This window comes from Saccostrea cucullata, unplaced genomic scaffold (genome assembly GCF_032062105.1).
Source record: "Saccostrea cucullata isolate Sc308-1 unplaced genomic scaffold, CSIRO_AGI_Scuc_v1 ctg17682, whole genome shotgun sequence".
Lineage (NCBI taxonomy): Eukaryota > Metazoa > Mollusca > Bivalvia > Ostreida > Ostreidae > Saccostrea > Saccostrea cuccullata.
In genome coordinates, this window is record NW_026925401.1 from 1 (window position 1) to 22,093 (window position 22,093).

Sequence of the window (22,093 nt, forward strand, 5' to 3'; positions counted from 1 at the left end):
TCCGACAACTCCACTGTGTGAAAAATTAAAGACACAATTCGCCAAGAACTTGTGAAACGTTTTCAACCGTATGATGCAGATATGGCCACCCAAATTCCGTTTCTAGCTTCAATTCTAGACCCTCGTTACAAACAGTTGAACTTTTTGACCTCAAAATCAAAAACAGCTAGTCGTTGATGAAATCGAGTCTTGAATCGATGACATGCCACTAAAGCGCATGCGATCAGAGAATATCGAGGACCCGCTGAAAAAAAATGTAAAGCCAAACAGTCATTAGATTTCCTCACGGCATTCAAACAAGAGCCCAATGAAGCAAAAAATATTTATCAATTCCAGGAACATCTGTGCCCTCGGAAAGAATATTTTCTACAGCCGGAATTATTCTCGCGAAGTAAGGAGTCAATCCTTACGTCGCGAGTTAGGAGTCGTCTGTCATCAGCCGTTGTCTAAAATCAATAGAGCCCCGCCCTAACACCAGAACCCCTGACCCATGAACCATGAAATTCACAATTTTGGAAGAGGTAGCCTTATTCGACATAACTATGGTTAGTTTATTTAATGCCCAGGAGCAGAGAAGAAGATTTTCAAAGAAATAATGCATTTTCACTATATAATCTATTTATCCCCGCCCTAGCACTAGAACGCCTGAAGCTGGGGCCATGAATTTCACAATTTTGGTAGACTTAATGCTGATTACAATCATGCCAACAGTTTGACTGCTTGATGTCCATGAGTATAGAAGATTTTTAAAGATTGCATAAATTTTAGTGGTTTTGGCCCCATCCCTCAGGCCCCAGGGACCATGAAATTCACAATTTTTGTTCCCCTTCACCCACATATGCTTTGTGTCAAAATTGGTTGAAATTGCTTGAGCGGTTTCAGAGAAGAAGCTGAAAATGTTCAAATGTTAACGCACGGCGCACGACGACGGACAAAAACGGATAGCAATAGGTCACCTGAGTTTACTCAGGTAATCTAAAAAACAAATAGAATTATGAAATAAATGTATATTTTTTGATATGACTACCCGGTTAATCGGTCGGAACGTCTTGCGATTAACCGATTGGCAATTCTGTAATCCATTGCCATCCCTACTTTATTTATTTACTTCAATAATATTAAAATTCTCTTTCTTTATGAAAAGTAATTATTTCCGATAGCTCATTAAACGTCAATTCTGTCGCAGCACGGTCTAATCATCGTATTTTGTATCTTTAAGAAAAATTTCTTCCCCATTTTGGTGTCAGATATATCTTGTAAAATTTCCTTAAATGTATCCAGTGCATTGAGTCTTGATTTGTAGTCATTCCACGAAGTCCTATGTAAAATAGTTAAACTTTACCACGAGTAGAAAACCTATTATATTTGATGCGAACCTTTATGCTTCATATTTATGTAAAGTTGTGTTGTTTTTTGACCGTTCTTCTTGCAATTAATATTGTTTCTTAGCCTCAGAGAGTCTTTGAATGTTCATACTGGCGACTGTTGATGGAGATGAAAGGCGGTCTGTTACTTCCCATGCTACATGTAAATTCAGGTTTTTTATATGGTTGGTTCTCAATAAAAATGAACGTATATGTAAAATGTACATTTACTTTATGTTGATTCATACAGTATTAAAGAAAACCAGAATAGCATAATATGAATGGACATGAAATATTAAAATAAAGCAATTGTCTCATGAATTTCGGAGTTCAATGAAATAAAGCTATTGTCTTTATTGAATTTCAGAGAAGTACCTCTGCAGAGTGTAAAGAGAGTGCGATGATTAGGCAGCTGAAGTATCAGAAGCTGACAAAAAAGCAACTCCTGAACCTTGACAAGCAGACGAATGCACACTTGCTAGTTGCACGGTAACTTAATTTACTATATACATCTGAAACAGTCCTTGAATACAAATAATAAAGTACTTCAGGTAAGAGACGATGTGTCCAATACATTTTAGATAATTAAATATTTAATGATAAGAAAAATAAATGGGATTAATTTTAATGTAAAATCCGTAATCTCTAATTAATACAAAACATTGCTGAGCAAATTTACTGAACAATGATCAGAATATCAAGTACCATATCATCTCAGTGTTAAAAATCTGTCCATACCGTTCAACTCTATTTTTTTCTAAATGATAAAACTGGTTTTTTTTTCATTGTAGAATTGCCCAAGAGAAGTATTTTAAACCAGCAAAGAAGGCTGTTGAAAGCATGCAACAAGTACTTTTCCCTTATCATTGACAATATGAATCAGGCCAAGACCAACTTACCTCGCTTTCCGTCCTATCACATGGTTAGCATTTTCTACCATTCACTCCATTAAAAGGACAGACGATTCATATGATTTATTTTGTTAGGTCACCTGAGTATACTCAGGTGACCTATTGCTATCTGTTTTCGTCCGTCGTCGTTCGTCGTGCGTTAACATTTGAACATTTTCAGCTTCTTCTCTGCAACCACTGAACCAATTTCAACCAAATTTGGCACAAAGCATCTATGGGTAAAGGGGAACAAAAATTGTGAATTTCATGATCCCTGCCCCCCTGGGGCCTGAGGGATGGGGCCAAAACCACTAAAATTAATGCAATCTTCAAAAATCTTCTTCTTTACTCCTGGACATCAAGCAGTCAAACTGTTTGCATGATTGTAATCAGCAATGGGTCCTCTACCAAAATTGTGAAATTCATGGCCCTGGGGTCAGGGGCTCTAGTGCTAGGGCGGGGCTAAATAAGTAGGTAGTGAAAATGCATTATTTCTTTGAAAATCTTCTTCTCTGCTCCTGGGTATTAAATAAACCAACTAAGTACATAGTTATGATAAGCAAGAGTGCCTCTACCAAAATTGTGAATTTTATGGCCCCAGGGTCAGGGGTTCTTGTTTTAGGGTGGGGCTCTAATGATTATATAGTGAAATGCATGAATTCTTTGAACATCTTATCCTTTGCTCCTGGTTAATATGCTAATGATCTAATTACATATTTAAGGCCAGGATTTATTTTATTTTCAGTTTTACAAACCCTCCGCTCAAGGTTTTGAATTTTCAGAAAAAAATAAAAAAAAAATTTCTTTCCGATGTCAAATTTGAGTCGGGATCGAGATTTCAAATTTACGAACTCGCACTTCCGGTTTTACGATGAAACAGCGGGTAAATAAAGCTAGATCTGAGAAGATAGCTTGGTTTAGTGTAAAATTCATCGATAAGAGTGTCATTCAAAACGTTTCACCCGTTCAAAGGACAAATAAAATGCTGACGACTTTGTTGCACAATGACGTGCTGGTGAGATAATTATGTATTCGTTTCAAAAGTAACTGTAAATTATTTTCCTCCCCCAGGTTTTAAACTGCCCGTGGTAGCTATTGCATATTACCAGCGACATTGTTTAGGTCTCTGTTATAGCTTACAGTCTAAGCATCATTCTTCAGAAAAGGGTTGCTTATGCATCAGATGTAATGAATAAAACTATGGGAGAAGTGAAGTCCATTTGAGGAAGAAATAAACAATAACCTGAAGAAATAAAAAAAAAATTCAACTATTAAAAGCAAGAATATACAAATATATACAAGCATGTAGTATCATTTGTATCAGCCAGAAAAATTATTTTACACTTCATTGAAAAAATGTTGACCCTACTCCCCAATACTCCCTGTCTGTTTTATGATAGGAATTATAATTTTAGGCATCAAGTAAATTTTAGAACAATGTCTACACATTCACCTAACACATATTAAAAAATGAAGATATATTGAAAGACTTTTAAAGAATTGATTTTTAAAAATATATTTTGATCAACATCACAAAATTTATACAACTGGCCCAAACTGGCAGATGATGAAATAAGCAATTACATGTTCTACTTTCCTATTTGTAAGCATTATGTGTCCAGTGGTAAGGAGCCTATTAGGATAGCATAAAAAAAGAATGTACAAATGTTAATAATTGATTTATCAAAAAAAAAATTTTATTTCCTTCTCCTTCGGGACTTTTTTATTCTCATGTTCATAACTAAACCTAAACATAAAAAATGCTGGCCTTATAATGAAGAAAGGGGCCTCTTTTAAATTAGATAATTTCAGGGCTGCTGGGTCAGGGGTACCAGGGGGGTACTTTGACTAAAAATAAATTAATGCTTTCAAATCTGCCCTTTGATAAGCAATGATGCCTCTTTCAAAATTTGTGAATATCATGGCTTTTGGCTTAAAACACAAACCAAATACAATCACTGGAAAGTTGTTACATGATACTCAGGTGACCTATAAGGCCCGTGGGCCTCTTGTTAACAGATACGCAAGTAATTTTCCATAAATGAATGCTAATTGAATTGTACGTTTTGTTCTGATTTTAATATAACTTGGCACACAAGAGACTACACTAAGATACATAATTCTATATATTGCTGCCTGCTGCAAAGTTTCAAATCCAAGTGCTACCTTTACTTTGTTGTACGTACAGACCAGTAGAGCTACAGTCTCATCAGAAACTTCTAGTTAATATATCTAAGTGGAGTCTACTTTGTGCCAAGTTATATTGAAATGAGACCAAAACTGTAAAGGAGTAGCGTTTTAAAACAATTTCACAGAAATTTCTATTTTTAGTAACCACAGCAACACCGTTCAGCGAAATCAAGTTTATATTCGAGTATCTTAGTGTATTCTACTTTTGTGCCAAGTAATAATGAAATCAGACCAAAACTGTAGGAGGAGTAGCGTTTTAAAGGAATTTCACAGAAATTTCTACTTTTAGTAACCATGGCAACACCGTTCATCGAAATAAAAACCGATACACAAAATTATATATCTTAGTGTTGTCTACTTGTCTGACAAATTTTATTGAAATCTTACCAAAACTGTAGGAGGAGTAGCGTTTTAAAAGAATTTCACAGAAATTTCTTTTTTTAGTAACCATAGCAACATCATTTATCGAAATCAAAAACCGATGCACTAGTTTATGTATCTTAGTGTAGTCTACTTGTGTGCCAAGTTATATTGAAATCAGACCACAATTGTAGGAGTAGCGTTTTAAGAGAATTTCACAGAAATTTCTAGTTTTAGTAACCATGGCCACCGTGTCAAACCGTTACTTTGAGGGAGTCGCGAAAAAGAACGAGGGAGTCGCTTTTTACGCCAGGGGGAGTCGATTTTCTTCGTTTGAAAAACTGCCGAAAGGTAGGTCACGGTGTTTTGTTGCATTTAGAAATAATTTTTGCACAAATACTATATCGCACGGAACAATACGATAACTAAGGTACCTGTACATCAGAAGTTTACCAGTCTTAACCATCTAGTATGCTCAAACACTTCGGATCTTTTTTCAGTATTCACAAATTTTACTTTGACGATGACAAAAAATATGCATTAATGAATATTTATGCAGTATAACCAGGTTGTAGGTGATCTTAATGTTTTATTATTTGATAATCTTTATTGTTTGACAATTTGATTTTGGAAAATGATCGTCTAAGGAATGTACGGAGGCGATTTCTAATTTCAGTGAAAAGGTAACGGAGGGGGGAGTCGATTTCTGTCGCATGATTAAGAAAAGTCGCAAAGTAATCTAAATAATGAATTTTGGCAATCAATGTTGTCGAAATGAGCATTTTGAATGTTGAAAATATCATATTTTATCGTCAATATCAATCTTTGAACGTATTTATTCTGAATTTTTAGAAATGACAAAAAAGAAATCATCCTTTTAACTCCATCAACCTAAAAAAATATATCACAGTCTGAGCCAGTCTATTCTGCACATATGTTAATGAACACCACTCTCTACAAAGTCCTGCAAGGAGAAAGACGTTTAATGCGTACTAAATAAATAGGCCAAAATTATTCTCTAACTCAATGTTTGAAAAAGTTTTATCATTTTGTTTTATAGGATACAAAATTTCTCTTTAGATGTAATATCAAAGAAATTTAACCACACCCTTTTTGCCCACATAGTTTGAAATATGGACTATCAGACCCCCTGTAAAAGATTATGAGGTTGTGAAATTAGACATTTTGAATAAAGAATGTGCATTATTTAAATAAAAAGATTACCATCCAGGCACGTAGCATCGTTTTTGAAAGGGGGGGGGACCAGAGAAATTTATTTTTACTTACCTGAAGAAGTTGACAAGCAAAAAAAAAAATTAAAAGTTGCCCAAACTCGGAAATCCTATTTCGTAGGGGGGGGGACTTTTTCAAAGCAAAATTACAGTTTTTTTCTACAATTCCTTGATATCATTATACTATGGTAAAAAGTGGGGGGGGGGGGGGGGCAACCATACTTTCAATGAATATTTTCTATAGTAAAGGTAATGTTGGGGAAAAAGTGGGGGGGGGGGGGGGGGCAGCCCCCCCCCCCCTGTTGCTACGTCCCTGCCATCAATCTATAACAAATGTGTGTGATGCTGTTTCTAAAGGCAACCTTTGGTACAATGATTCAGTACAGGAGGTCCATGGGCCACATCGCTCACCTGAGCATTGTGGCTAGAAACAAACTTGAATCTATACTACCTGATATATGCTTCCATATAAATATGAGCAATTATGGCTTTGCAAAGATTTTTTAAAGAATGTTTTTGTATATTTCTATGTAAAACTTTGATCGGCTGTTTTGGGCCCGCCCTACCCCCGGGGGTCATGATTTGCACAAACTTGAATCTACACAGCCTGAGGATGCTTCCATATTAATATGATCAATTATGGCTTTGCTATTTTCGAGAAGAAGATTTTTAAAGAACTTTTTTACATATTTCTATTTAGAACTTTGATCAATGAGGCGCAAAAATGTTAAAACTTTATTTGCCATATGCCTTTATCGTATTTGAAGAGTTTCTCAGAAGCTTTTGAAAAAAGGTCTTCAGATATTGTTTTTGAATTTTCATCCTGTGTTTGGATACCTATGTCAGCTGTACATATATATATCATGATACTCGATTTCGCTGAATTGTTGTATCTGAATCAGAAAATTTGTCAACCCGTTGTCTTTTGGGAGTTCTTTTCAACGGGGAAGGTGACCCTCTTGTCTGGTTGCCCTGAAAAACTCTATGAACTTTCAGCTTTTTTGATGTTGGAGATTTTGAATAACAAGGAGTTTTGAGGGGGTGTTTACTATAGCAGGCTGTCCATTTGTACGGACTACTGGTATTTTGTATTTTTCCTTTTTGTTAGGTTGATGGAGCCATAAGGATGATTTCTTTTTGTCCTTTCTAAAAATTCAGAATAATTACGTTCAAAGATTGATATTGACAATAAAATATGACATTTTCAACATTCAAAATGCTCATTTTCGACAACATTGATTGCCAAAATTCATTATTTAGATTACTTTGCGACCCCCCTTTCTTAATCATGAACATAAATCGACTCCCCTTTCCGTTACCTTTGCACTGAAATTAAAAATCGCCTCCGTACATACCTTAAACGATCATTTTCCAAATTCAAATTGTCAAACAATAAAGATTATCAAATAATAAAATTAGATCACCTACAACCTGGTTATGCTGCATAAATATTCATTAATGCATATTTTTTGTCATCGTCAAAGTAAAATTTGTGAATACTGAAAAAAGATCCGAAGTGTTTGAGCATACTAGATGGTTATGACTGGTAAACTTCTGATGTACATGTACCTTAGTTTTCGTATTGTTCCGTGCGATATAGTATTTGTGCAAAAACTATTTCTAAATGCAACAAAACACCGTGACCTACCTTTCGGCAGTTTTTCAAGCGAAGAAAATCGACTCCCCCTGGCGTAAAAAGCGACTCCCTCGTTCTTTTTTGCGACTCCCTCAAAGTAACGGTTTGACACGGTGATGGCAATACCTTTCATTGAAATAAAAAACCGATGCGCTATTTTAAGTATCTTAGTGGAGTCTACTTCTATGCCACGTAAAATCAGACCAACACTGTAGGAGGAGTACCATTTTAAAAAGAATTTCACAGAAATTTCTATTTTTAGTAACCATGGCAAAACCGTTCAGCGAAATCAAAATCCGATGCACTAGTTAATGTATCTTAGTGTAGTCTACTTTTGAGCTAAGTTTTATTGAAATAAAACTAAAACTGTAGGAGGAGTAGCATTTTGAAAGAATTTTACAGAAATATCTACTTTTAGTAACCACGGCAACACCGTTCAGCAAAAAGCAAAAACTGATACACAGAATCTATGTATCTTAGTGTAGTCTACTTGTGTGCAAAGTTATATTGAAATCAGACCAAAACTGTAGGAGGAGGAGCATTTTGAAAGTATTTCACAGAAATTTCTATTTTTAGTAACCACGGCAACACCTTTCATCGAAATCAAAAACCGATATACAGAATTATTTATCTTAGTGTAGTCTACTTTTGTGCTAAGTTATATTGAAATCAAACCAAAACTGTAGGAGGAGTAGCATTTTGAAAGTATTTCACAAAAATTTCTTTTTTTAGTAACCACGGCTATACCGTTCATCGACATCAAAACTGATACACAGTATTTATGTAATTTAGTGTAGTCTGCTTGTGTGCCAAGTTATATTGAAATCAGATCAAAACTGTAAGAGGAGTAGCATTTTGAAAAATTGTTTACAGACGGACGGACGCCGGACGCAATACTATCGCATAAGCTCTCCTGGTCTCTGCCAGTAGAGCTAAAACTGCACTGTAGCTACTTGTACAAAAATACTTTAATATACTTCATTTATACTAACCTAGAAGCCCTTTATAGTTTTAATAATAAATTGTAATTCCAATAAATTTTCCCATAAGTGTTCCCGTCGATGGATCTCCTTACTTTAGTTATGAGCCTCCCACAGGGATATCTCAGCGTCTCTCTATTCAATAAAATTTGACTGATGTTACCCATCTGGTCTGCATTGGGTCTGTCATCCCTGAAAAATGCATACGATGGGGAACTGCAGAATATAAACTTGGAGGTCTCTGTTATCTTCCTAAATTCGCCCCCTCTTCTCTCTCTAGCAGATGAATTTTCGGTTCTTTATACTCGTATACCTTTACTGTACCCACTGGTAACCTCAATTAACCAATCGCTGACCCAAAACGACTTCCCATCACTTTCGGAATAAACAAAGCAAGACACTGTACACAGAGGTTTTCTTATAGATTGATTTTACGTTGTTTAACTCCCTCTCGAGATTTTTTCACTCATATGGAGACGTTAGCACTAGCCGGTGGAGAGCTAATAATTTTTTCCTATGCTCGGCTCTTAGGACCATTGAGCAGTGAGGGGTCTTTTTCTTGCCAACACCTACTGCGACACGGGACCTCGGTTTATACGGTCTCCTCCGAAGGACCGGTCTCCATGTCCCACAGTGGGATTCGAACCCGCGACGTAAGGATCGACTCCTTACTTTGTGACTCTAGAGCAGACGCTCTAACCACTGCGCCACGCGGGCGACTTTTCTTATAGAAAATAATTACTAACCATACAAAATGGGGATTTTATCTTCCAAAATACGATAAGGACTAGTAGCTATTACATTTTTAAGTTGATATAAACAATGAGAATGAAATGTTTAAAGACGAAACGTGATAAATGACTTCAGAGTTCGAGACCGGGTCGAAATATAGTGAACATTACTCCAAAACAGTAATATACGTTTGACAGCATGTAATTAATATCTTTTACAACTATTTACCAATTATTTTCCTACCATCAATGCATAATAAACACTTCACTTATGAATGATAAAACATGATCATATATTCAAATGGAAATCAATGCCTTGACTTCATTATAGCATTTAATATCATACACAATTCACATTTATTCCTTAAGAAATTCCATGTTTCCCAAAATCATCACAAACATCTGGCTGCCAGTTATATCTGCTAAAGTCTCTAATCTGGTGAACATGGTTTCTTTCGTAGCGTTTTAGTATCACTAGACAGATGACAGTTTATGTTCTTTGCCCCGTCTCTGAGGAAGTGAAGAATAATATAAAAAAAAATATGCAGAGTCTCTGAATACTAAATACACACTCAGGTTTCCACTGTAATGTATAATAGTATAGGATGGCAAAAGGGTAGGGTCCTCAATCATCTGGGTGAACAATGAATCTGGCTGGTTCCTCTGAGTGGCCCAGGTCGTCACGAATAACTTCCCTCCCACATCTAATCCTACTCGTTCCTGTGGCATTGAGGATGGGGGCTGCAATCTACTTGGGAGAGATTCCTGGACGGAGGCGTCCTTCTTGTCGAATTCCCTATCGGTGGTAACCGTACGTATAGGTGTGGATGTCACCGGTGGTTCAGCTTTGGAGAAAACGGGGGACAGAAGGGCCTCTTCCTTCGACGAATTACGAAATGTGTCCTCGAAAATTCGCTTAAAAGACTTCCTTGTTGGTGTCCCTGGAGTGAATTGGGTCACGAGTGGCGAAGTCAGTTTGTCTGCATCAAATGGCAGAATGGGGTTCTGTGCTGACAGTATCACAGTGTTCTTCGCAGAAGGAAAGGCTGGTGGCACTGGGGTGGGCCTCTTCGTCTGTATTGTGTATTTACACAAAGGTGTCTCATTACTAGATAAACTACTTTGCTGCCAGGACCACACCATTACTGGAAGTAACATTTTATTGAAGAACACCGATAACATTCAAAACCAATACATACACATAAATCATATCCGGAAAGATATACTACATTCCTCCCCACTAAACTTTTGAAATTCAAGTTTAAAAGTAAATGAATGTAACAATTCAAAATAAAAAATATAATTAAACATCTTCATAGTCTCTGAGTGTTTATATCAGTTGTGAATGAAATATTAGCACTAACTGAATTCAAATGACTAGATTTTGCAGAATCATGAGTATTATTGAACATCAAGATAAACAAATACAAATATTACACAAATAAGAGCTTTCTGCCCTCATAAATGAAACTAGGGGATTATTATGCCCCAAAATCACAAATTAAGTTTCACAACAGGTTTCCGGTTTCTAACTGGATAACGGCGCACAGGCGTACTCGACTTGTTTCCCGAATCTGGTAAGGGGTCCTGAGCAACTGCTGGTTCAGAATCAAGTGTTTCAGGTAAGTTTGGTGTTGCAGTTACCTCACTTGGTGTAGTTGGACTGGTTTCGATTCTTTGGTCAACAGGCGCAATATCTACATGAGTGTCTATGTTCGGTAGCTGCAGCTGAGCCTCTGCGAATGGCTGCTGTACTGAACTAAAAATTTGGTCAACATGACGCCGCCATACATTTCCTGAGGATACTTCAACTTCATAGGAAATCGGTCCTGTGATGCGATGTATTATGCCGGATATCCATTTATGATCTCCCTTCCTGTAGTCCCTTACTAAGACATGGTCGCCGATGTTGAACTTGCGAGGTGTGGTTGTAATCTTACTTCGCATCCTCTCCTGGCTTTGGTCCACGGTTCGTGTCAAACTGGGCTTAGCACGATCCAGCTTAGTTGTGAGATTTCTTCCCAAAAACATTTGTGCCGGAGATTCTCCAGTTGTTGATTGTGGAGTGCTCCGATATGCAATCAGAAAATTGCAAAGTTTCTTCTGAATGGAACCCTCATCATATTTGGCAGATTTCATAGCGCTCTTGAAGGTCTGCACAAATCGCTCAGCAAGGCCGTTTGTCCTTGGGTGATAAGGGGATGAGGTTGAATGACGTATACCATTTGATTTCATGAATTGCTGAAACTCCTCTGCAATGAACTGTGGTCCATTATCACTGATTAAATGTTCAGGTAAACCATTTCTTGCAAATAGAGTTCTGAGTACTTCAATGGTATGTGTCGATGTAGTCTTGTTCATCTTGAACACTTCAGGCCACTTGGAATGGGCATCTACAACAATCGGAAACATTGTTCCCAAGAATGGGCGCCTGCAAAGTCCACATGAATTCTTTGCCAGGGTTTATCGGGGAATTCCCAGGGATGGATGGGTGCTTCCGGTGCTACATTGCGATGGTCCATACATCCTTTATATTTCTTTGCGCACTCCCCCAATACTGGCATCAATACCGGGCCACCAGACATGGCTCCTAGCAATTGCCTTCATTTTCACCACCCCCAAGTGTCCTTCATGGATCATGTCAAGAATTCCTTTCTGAAGTGGTTCTGGGATAATGACTCGGAATCCCCAGAGTAAACAACCCTGATACACAGTAATCTCCTGTCTGCGTGAGAAATATGGTTGCAAGTCACCATCTGTTGCATCATTCCAACCACGCATGGTTGCATCGTATACCCGAGATAACACTGGATCTCGAGCAGTTTTACGCTTTATTTCACAAGCTGAAACAGGCAATGCCTCTAACTGTGTCATGTGAAATACATGTGCTGTATCTAACATCTCTGACTCCAACGCTCCTTCTCCGCCTTCTGTAGCTAATGGTAGGCGAGACAGTCCATCCGCATTCCCGTGTTGTTTTGTGTTCCGATACTCAATAGAGTAATCCAATCCCGATAAGAACAGTGCATACCGTTGCAGTCTTGCGGCAGTAGTAAGTGGTATACCTTTCTGCGGATGAAATATCGATACCAAGGGTTTATGGTCAGTAATGAGCGAGAAATGGCGTAAGTACATCTGGAAATGTTTGATTCCCCACACTATACCAAGGGCTTCCTTGTCTATTTGTGAATAGTTCCGTTCGGCACTATTTAGAGTTCTAGACGCGAATGCTATTGGACGTTCTTCTCCTGAGGGATACGTATGTGAAAGCACCGCTCCAAGTCCGAATGGTGATGCATCACAAGAGAGCCTTATCGGTAAGTGAGGATTATAGTGTGCAAGAACTTGATCAGACTTCATCAATTCTTTCACTTATCTGAATGCTGTTTGGCACTCATTCGTCCAGTTCCACTTCCTGTCCTTCTCTAAGAGCTTGTGTAGAGGTCTCAAAACAGTAGACAAGTTGGGCATGAACTTTCCATAATAATTCACAAGCCCAAGGAATGCACGTAACTCTGTCACATTCTCTGGAATCTTAGCTTCCACCACTGCTTTCACCTTCTCTTCTGTTTTATGTAAGCCATCTTTGTCAACTTTGTGACCACAAAATTCTACACTGTCTTTAAAAATGTCACATTTCTTGATATTTGCTCTCAGGTTGAAGTTCTGCAGTCTTGACAAAACTTTCTCTAAATTGCCAAGATGCTCCTCAGTCGTCGAACCAGTTATTATCATGTCATCAATCATGCAATGTGTTCCGTTGATCCCCTGCAGTACTTGATCCATGGCCCTCTGCCATACTGCTGGTGCGGATGCCACTCCATACATGAGCCTGTTAAAACGGAACAATCCTCTATGAGTATTGATGGTGAGGTATTTCTGGTGATCCTCTTCAATTTCCATTTGCAGGTATGCATTTTTAAGATCCAGTTTGGTGAAGTGTTTTCCTCCTGCAAGGTTTGAGAATATTTCATCTACCCGAGGAAGCGGGTACTGGTCTACATTGATACACTGATTCAACGTTACTTTAAAGTCACCACATATCCGAACAGTGTTGTCTTTCTTTGGCACCACGACTATGGGAGTTGCCCACTCGCTATGCTCCACTGGTTCCAGGATTCCTAAGCTGAGAAGTCGATCTAGCTCATTATCCACTGCTGGTTTAAGTGAATGTGGCACAGGTCGAGCCTTACAAAACTTTGGCTTTGTATCAGGTTTCAGGGAGAATTTGGCCTTTATATTCTTCAAAGTACCAAGATCTTCTTTGAAAACTGACTGATATTTCTCAAGAATGATCTGAATCCCTTGTTGAGGTGATACTGCCTGAGAGTCTACATAATTCATGGAAAGTCTATCAATCCACTGCTTCCCACACAAGGCATTCATCCACTGTCGTCCGAGTAACGGTGGTCCACCTCTCTGGACGATGTACAAAGGTAACACTTCTTCTGACCCTTTCAACACTACAGGTACTTGAACAAAACCAAGTGGAGTTATAACTTCTCCTGAATATGTCTTTAATGTAAGGTCACTCTTTTCCCACTTTAGGCCTTTGAAATTCTTCACAAACTCTGCCTTACTGATAATAGAGAGAGCGGATCCAGTATCGAGCTCCATCTTTAAATCCAATCCATTGACTTTTGGCTGTATCCAAATAATTTCTTTGGAATTTCCACTCATTTGATGAATTTCCAAACTTGCTATGTACTCTTCATCATCACTCTTTTCCGTAAGAAAGTGTGCCTTCTGCGACTTTTGTCGTGACTGGCTATTCTTGCTGCGACACACGCGTTCAATGTGTCCCTTTTTCCCACATTTCCTACAGTTTGCATTTTTGAAATGACAGTCTTGCTGTAGATGGCCCTCTTTCCCACAACGATAACACTTTGTCTCTGTTTTCTGTGGTTTCTTAGCTGGGCGTTTCTGACTTACAAACTTGTTTACAGATGCTAATCCACGATGCTTATTCTGAAGTTCAGCAGCATCCTTAGTGGCTGTTTCCATGGCAACATATATTTCCAGTGCTTTGTTCAATGTTAGTTGGGCTATCGAGAGTAACTTCTTCTGTGTGTTCTCACAGCGCAGTCCACAAACCAAACGGTCTCTCAATGTGTCGTCCAGAGCACCTCCAAATGCACAGTGTTCTGATAATTTACGTAATTGGGCAATATAGTCTCTCACACTCTCGTCAGGTCTCTGGTCTCTCTTGTGAAAACGGAATCGCTCTGCTATAACAATCGGTTTGGGACTCAAGTGGTTCTTCAGAATGTCAACATTTCCTGGTAAGTTTTATCGGCTGGTTTGGCTGGCGCAGTCAAATCTCTCAGTAAACTGTACGTCGGACCGCCAATTACACTCAATAACACCGGTACTTGTTTGCCCGCATCAACGTCATTTGCAAGGAAATACTGTTCAAGTCTTTCTACAAAAGATTCCCATTTTTCTCTAGAGTCATCGAATATATCTATTTTCCCAATCAGTGAAGTTGCCATATTGTTGAGAAAATTCGTGTCACCTCGTGCAAAGTGAAATTCAAAATTCAGACTTGCGCACTATGCAACGATAATGAACACTTACACACAATGAATTTCCCGAAAATTTCTGCTAACTTTATCTCGTCGCCATGTGTTGTGTATTTACACAAGGGTGTCTAATTACTAGATAAATACTTTGCTGCAAGGACCACACCATTACCGGAAGTAACATTTTATTGAAGAACACCGATAACATACAAAACCAATACATACACATAAATCATATCCGGAAAGATATACTACAGTCTGCTTCCTACCCTTCCTCACTCGATGTGCTTCAGTGAATACAATTGGGATCTCCTCTTGGCCTGGCCCTTGGATTTTGAATTCGTTACAGTATCATTAAATTTTATTCAGTGTATAGGAGGAGTTGTGAATAAGAGATGGGTAACCTTGAATAATGCAGAAAGAATGGCAGTGTCCATACATTGCTATGGGTAATCCAAATAAAAAAATTAATGTGTGCGATCAAAACGTAAAATAAGAGGTGCACAATGGAAATATGTTACAAACATTCTGTGAAGGTCTCAGTAAATTTTATTCAGTGGTATATAATTAGGAGGAGTTGCGGATAAGAGATGCCTGATGGGTACCCAAAATCGTAACGGACGGACAGACACACAAGGGTAATCAGTGTCCCCCCTCCTTTCTCCTTCGGAATGGGGGTATAATGAACAATGTTTGTATTTGTTTTTATGTATCAACTGTCTGAAGTAAGCGTGCCATTGCATTTAGGTGGTGAACAACCTTGAGAGCATTCACTTCTTGTAATTTCTAAACAATGACGCAAAAGCCTGAACTTTGACAGCGATTCTTTCTCTCATATTGATTTAATCAACCCAACAGAAATCTTTACTGCAGAGAAGAAATTGCTTCGATCGACACTATAAATTGAAAACTTCATTTAGGGTTGCTGTTTACATTTTTGTATTTTTTCATGTCGCCTGCAGAACAAAGCGATACTTTGGGATCATTTAGCTAGGCGTTTGTCTGTCCGTCTGTCACGCCTTATTTATTTTACCTCCCGCTTGAAAATTGGGTGGGTATATAGGTATCGGGATGTCCATCTGTCTGTACGTCCGTCCGTCTGTTACGCTTTGGGGTACCCATCTCTTATCCTCAACTCCTCTCATACCACTGAATAAAATTAAATGAGACTTTCAAAGAATCTTTATTCCTATTTTACTTTTGAATCCGACACATGTCTTGGGTTTCCCATAGAAAACATGGACACTGCCATTATATTCATATGGGAGGCGGGGTGTATCATTTAGTGAGCTCATTGCTCACAGTACCTCTAGTGTTTTAACTGTATCTAATATGAAAACAATAACTTTTAAGTGCTCAGTTTATCATATTAAATCAAACTTCTGAATATTAAATTGATATTTTTGGGGGACAAAATGGAATAATAATAGATAAAATATAAATGAATGTAAGATGAAAAACATCCTCACAATGTCAAGGGTTTGTGATTTCTCGAACTCCACACCTGGTAAATGACTACCGGTGTTTTGTAATAAGTTATTAATTCAGTTTCAAGTTACATGTATTTAAGACACCTAAATGCTGTATAGTGATCGTAAAAACAAATACAGTTATCATGACAGTTATCAATTTGATGAGCTAACTAGGTATATATATATATGCATTATGGTTATAAATAGATCAGGGTTAGACTAATACCCCCAAACACACCCAACTTTTTTTTTAAAGCCATATATGGCGTATGTACAATGAAAATTATTGGACTAAAATTATAAGAACTTATTATTTGTATCATTACTTTATATAAAGATAGAACTTTTCCGTAAATTACAAAATCTAAATCAATTGCGTAATAAAGATATCACAATTTAATTTGGATTCTCGGAATTTTCTCCGACTCGGAAGAAAATACAAAAGATTTAAATAACACATTACAGAGAAGATAAAATCGTATTATTAGATGAAACGAGGTGTTCTCCGTGTTCAGAATTGTATGAAAAGCTTTAATTCAAATGTATCAACTATATTTCTTTACTTAATTTTGTATTTTTCAAAAATATATTTTTTTGATCAGTTACGCCATATATGGCTTTAAGTCAATTATGAAATCAATGAAACCAAATAATGTTCATCCATTTGATATGCTGCATATTGATTTTTCTGTTGCCAAATTTGAATTAGAATTTAATTACAAAATTTAAACTCATCTCGCATAAAAACTTTTAAGTTTTCGAAAGTGTCAAAAAATTGGAAGGGGGGGGGGGTAAAAGTTAATCGTAAGAGTATCAAATCTCCCTGATTTTCAAAAGTTTCCCCTAATTTGCCTTGAGGGAGACGTGAAGTCTCTTTAAATTTTGGGTCTAGGTTGGTCCCTGATGGCCCCATCCTCAATGCAAAACTGGTTTGTTTATATCAAATAATTGGTGTTATTTCCCGAAAAGTTTTGATTAATTCACCAGAAAAACCAAAATGTGATGAGTTTATATGTTAATTTTCCAATTTTTTCCTGATCTTTTCAATAACAATGAACATTTTATCAAACAATTATCAAATACAATAAGTATACTGTATACATCAAGTTTTGCCCTTCACTTTGTTAATATACTTACCATTTAAGTTCAGCACAGGGTGGTGAATAAAACAACTCTTTTCCAAGTCTACTGAAAGGCATATCTTCTTCATAAGGTATCTCCTCTGATGACTGGAAATCAAACCCACGAAAATCGCATACATCGGCAATTGTATCAGTTCTTGACAATTCAGCTTTACTCAGTTTGAATAAAAGCCATTCTTCCCAAATTAATTTGAATGGACTTGTTTGCACTTTTTGGGGTACCCATCTCTTACCCGCAACTCCTCTCATACCACTAAATAAAATTTGATGAGACTTTCGCAGAATCATTATTACATTTTGCCATTGTGCACCTTCTATTTTACTTTTTGACTCGACACATATTTTGGGTTTCCCATTACAAAACATGGACACTGTCATTTTATTCATATGGGAGGCGGGGATTTAGTGAGCTCATTGCTCACAGTACCTCTAGTTTCTTACTATACTAGTACATCTTGTTCACTGAGCTTGGCGTTCTTCGAACCCATACTGGCTTCCAACACTGACAAGTCCATTTGTGGCATTTCTATTAAGTTACAAATATATATAAAGAAAGAAAATAGTTTTAGAAAATCTTTAATCTCATTTTTTAACCACTCAATCAGGTATAAATAAACTTAAGTGTGCTTAGTTATAAAAAAGGAATACTATTTTCTTAAGAATGCTCTGAAATTCGGAAAAGTGAGGAAAATTATTCAATACTGATATTACCTTCTTTGATTGAAAAAGCTGTGCATGATGTTAGGGGTAGAAGCCTTGTTTGCACAGAATCGATAAAGGCTTTCCTAACATCCTCGTTGTCTATAATTTTTTTTAAAAACCTTTCTGATCCCGATATTGAACCAGAAGTCTCTGTCGAGACTGAAGCTCTACTGGTTTGTACTTATAGCAAAGAAAGAGAAAAGTACTTAAGCAGTTGGGAACTGGAACTTTACAACAGCAATAAATAGAATAATTATCCTTGATTAAGTCTCTTTATGTTCTTAGTGTAGTCTACTTGCATGCCACATTACATTATAATCAGACAAAAACTGTATTTGGAGTAGCATTTTGAGAGAATTTCACAGAAATTTCTATTTTCAGTAACCACTGCAATAATGTTCATCGAAGTCAAAAACCGATATACAGAATTGTGTATCTTAGTGTAGTCTACTTGTGTGCCAAGTTATTTTGAAATCAGACCAAAACTGTAGGAGGAGTAGCATTTTGAAAGAATTTCTCAGAAATTTCTATTTTTAGTAACCACAGCAACACCGTTCATCGAAATCAAAAACCGGTATATAAAATTATGTACCTTAGTATTGTCTACTTGTGTGCCAAGTTATATTGAAATCAGACCAAAACTGTAGGAGGAGTAGCATTTTGAAAGAATTTCACAGAAATTTCTATTTTTAGTAACCACGGCAACACCATCGAAATCAAAATTCGATACACAGAATTATGTATCTTAGAATAGTCTAATTGTGTGCCAAGTTATATTGAAAATAAGACCAAAACTGTAGGAGGAGTAGCATTTTGAAAGAATTTCACAAAAATTTCTATTTTTAGTAACCACAGCAACACCGTTCATCAAAATCCAAAACCGATGCACAGAATTATGTATCTTAGTATAGTCTACTTGTGTGCCAAGCTATATTGAAATCAGACCAAAACTGTAGGAGGAGTAGTATTTCGAAAAATTGTTTACAGACAGACAGACAGATCGATAGACAGACGGACGGACGCCGGATGCATTACTATCGCATAAGCTCTTCTGGTCACTGACCAGTAGAGCTAAAAACCATAGGGATTAAAAATCAATTCGTTTAACTAAGCACAAATTCATTATAAGCATGTTCCCTATAAAAAACAAAGGAAGAGAAAAGTACTTATAATAAGCAGTTAGGAATTGAAACTTGACAACAGCAATAAATAGAATAATGATCCTTGATAAAGTCTCTTTATGTTCTTAGTGTAGTCTACTTGTGTGCCAAGTTATATTGAAATCAGACCAAAACTGTAGGAGGAGTAGCATTTTGAAACAATTTTACAGAAATTTCTATTTTTAGTAACCACGGCAACACCGTTCATCGAAATCAAAAACCGATAAACAGAATTATGTATCTTAGTGTAGTCTACTAATGTGCCAAGTTATATTGAAATCAGACCGAAACTGTAGGAGGAGTAGCATTTTGAAACAATTTTACAGAAATTTCTATTTACAGTTAGCACGACAACATTGTTCATTGAAATCAAAAACCGATAAACAGAATTATGTATATTAGTGTAGTCTACTTGTGTGCCAAGTTATACTGAAATCAGACCGAAACTGTAGGAGGAGTAGCATTTTGAAACAATTTTACAGAAATTTCTATTTACAGTTAGCACGACAACATTGTTCATTGAAATCAAAAACCGATAAACAGAATTATGTATCTTAGTGTAGTCTACTTGTGTGCCAAGTTATATTGAAATAAGACCAAAACTGTAGGAGGAGTAGCATTTTGAAACAATTTTACAGAAATTTCTATTTTTAGTAACCATGGCAACACCGTTCATTGAAATCAAAAACTGATACATAGAATTATGTATCTTAGTGTAGTCTACTTGTGTGCCAAGTTATACTGAAATCAGACAAAAACTGTAGGAGGAGTAGCATTTTGAAATAATTTAACAGAAATTTCTATTTTTAGTAACCACAGCAACACCGTTCATCGAAAAATAAAAAACTGGTATACAGAATTATGTATCTTAGTGTAGTCTACTTGTGTGCCAAAATATATTGAAATCAGACCAAAACTGTAGGAGGAGTAGCATTTTGAAAGAGTTTCACAGAAAATTCTATTTTTAGTAACCATGGCAACACCGTTTATCGAAACCAAAAACCGATAGACAGAATTATGTATCTTAGTGTAGACTACTTGTGTGCCAAAATATATTGAAATCAGACCAAAACTATGGGAGGAGTAGCATTTTGAAAAATTGTTTACAGACAGATGGACGGACGCCGGACGCATTACTATCCCATAAGCTCTTCTGACCAGTAGAGCTAATAAAACTAAAGGTTCAAATTCTGATGAGATACATACACCTGCAACTAATACAATTCATACAGATTTAGCTATAATAAAATAAGTATATCATGAGAATACTTGAATTATTATTGATAGAACAAATGCTTTTTTTTTCTTCATAACTTTGGTGTTCATAAAATATCAAGCATTCTCACCCACTGTTTTCGGCTGAGGTTAGGTTTTTTTTGCTGGCTTTGGGAGATAAAGTAGAAGCACTGATGGATCGTTCTTCTCTATCCATTTTCCTACCTATAATAATAACAAGTTGCTGTCCTTTAAAAAAGGACTGCAATACATGGACCATATGCATACATGAGTTTCTAACGTGCCATAAATACTACTCATTGCAGATGCTTGAAGTTATAGCACATTCTTGCTGAGGCATGTCATATGGTTGAATTCATTTTTGTTTGAGCCCGATGTCAGCCCGATGTGCATCTGTCCGTAACATACGTAACAATTTTATGTCGCAGTTCTCCAGCAACAACAGTGACTACTCATTGCAGTAGCTTGAAATTTTAGCACATTCTTTGTTAGGGCATGCCATATGATTAGATTCATTCTTTTATCTAATCTCATGTCAACTTCCTGTTTATCCGTGGGTCTGTCTGTAACTGAACTTGATTCTTCTACATCAGACACGATATATTTGTTAAGACTGTTAAGAAGCAGATTTTTAGAGGATACTGTGGTTTCATTAATTTTCGTTGGCATCAAATTTCGTGGAGTTAGTAAAACAGACGTTTTCGAGGATACGTAATTTCATGGACAAAAGCATTGCCTTTACAAATGAATAACATATTTTTTTTTAATTCAATGAACATTTAACTTCGTGGATTTGCTAAAACAAAGAAATCCTCGAAAATTGGTGCTCAACGAATATAAATGAATACACAGTATCCAATATTTATTTTACGTTTGTTGTGTCGTCTATAGAGCATTGCGATAGTTAGGGATCACTTCACCCGTTGTCTGCCAGTCTTTTACATGCAGCTTTTTTGTTGTGAGAGGTATGAATTTATTTTGCACATGTATTGCTAAGCACCTTTGCTTTTGTAAAACACTATGGTTGCAATTTGATTTTGATAAGAATTTTTATGATCTGATGACACTGTACTTTAACACTATATTTGAAGGTACTTTTCGGAGGAATTGATTCAAATTGATGGCAAGATTTTTTGCTAGCGCTCACGAGCGCTTTTAAGTACAGTACGTTAGTTTTATTTTATAGCTGGAATAGGAATACCAACAATAGAAAGGGAGGTGTACGTTGGACACTTACGTCCACCTTAGAACACTTGGATTATGCAGATGACATCGAAATTATTTCCAGCGACTTGCATGATAAAGATCACATGACGTTGCTGAATAATCAGTTTTATAAATCTATGTGGACAAGACAAAAAGCATGGGAATGAACGGAAACAATAATGATTTCATCAGCTCAGGTTAAATAACAAGCAAGTAGAGATGTTTAAACATTCCTCTACCCAGGTGCCACAATGGACCAGGCGGGAGCAG

At 36.8% G+C, this 22,093-nt stretch overlaps 2 protein-coding genes across 2 annotated transcripts; both read right to left on the reverse strand.

The window, feature by feature from the left end:
- Positions 1-10,877: 10,877 nt before the first annotated feature.
- Positions 10,878-11,795, reverse strand: LOC134268742 (uncharacterized protein K02A2.6-like). Its single transcript, XM_062750978.1, has one exon. The coding sequence runs from the start codon at positions 11,793-11,795 to the stop codon at positions 10,878-10,880; it is 918 nt and encodes a 305-aa protein (XP_062606962.1).
- A 960-nt stretch (positions 11,796-12,755) lies between these two features.
- LOC134268743 (uncharacterized protein K02A2.6-like) lies at positions 12,756-14,875 on the reverse strand. The gene is made up of 2 exons (XM_062750980.1): positions 14,756-14,875; positions 12,756-14,642 (listed from the first exon to the last, which is right to left on the reverse strand). Exons 1-2 carry the CDS (start codon positions 14,873-14,875, stop codon positions 12,756-12,758), a joined length of 2,007 nt encoding a protein of 668 aa, XP_062606964.1.
- Between the last annotated feature and the right edge of the window lie 7,218 nt (positions 14,876-22,093).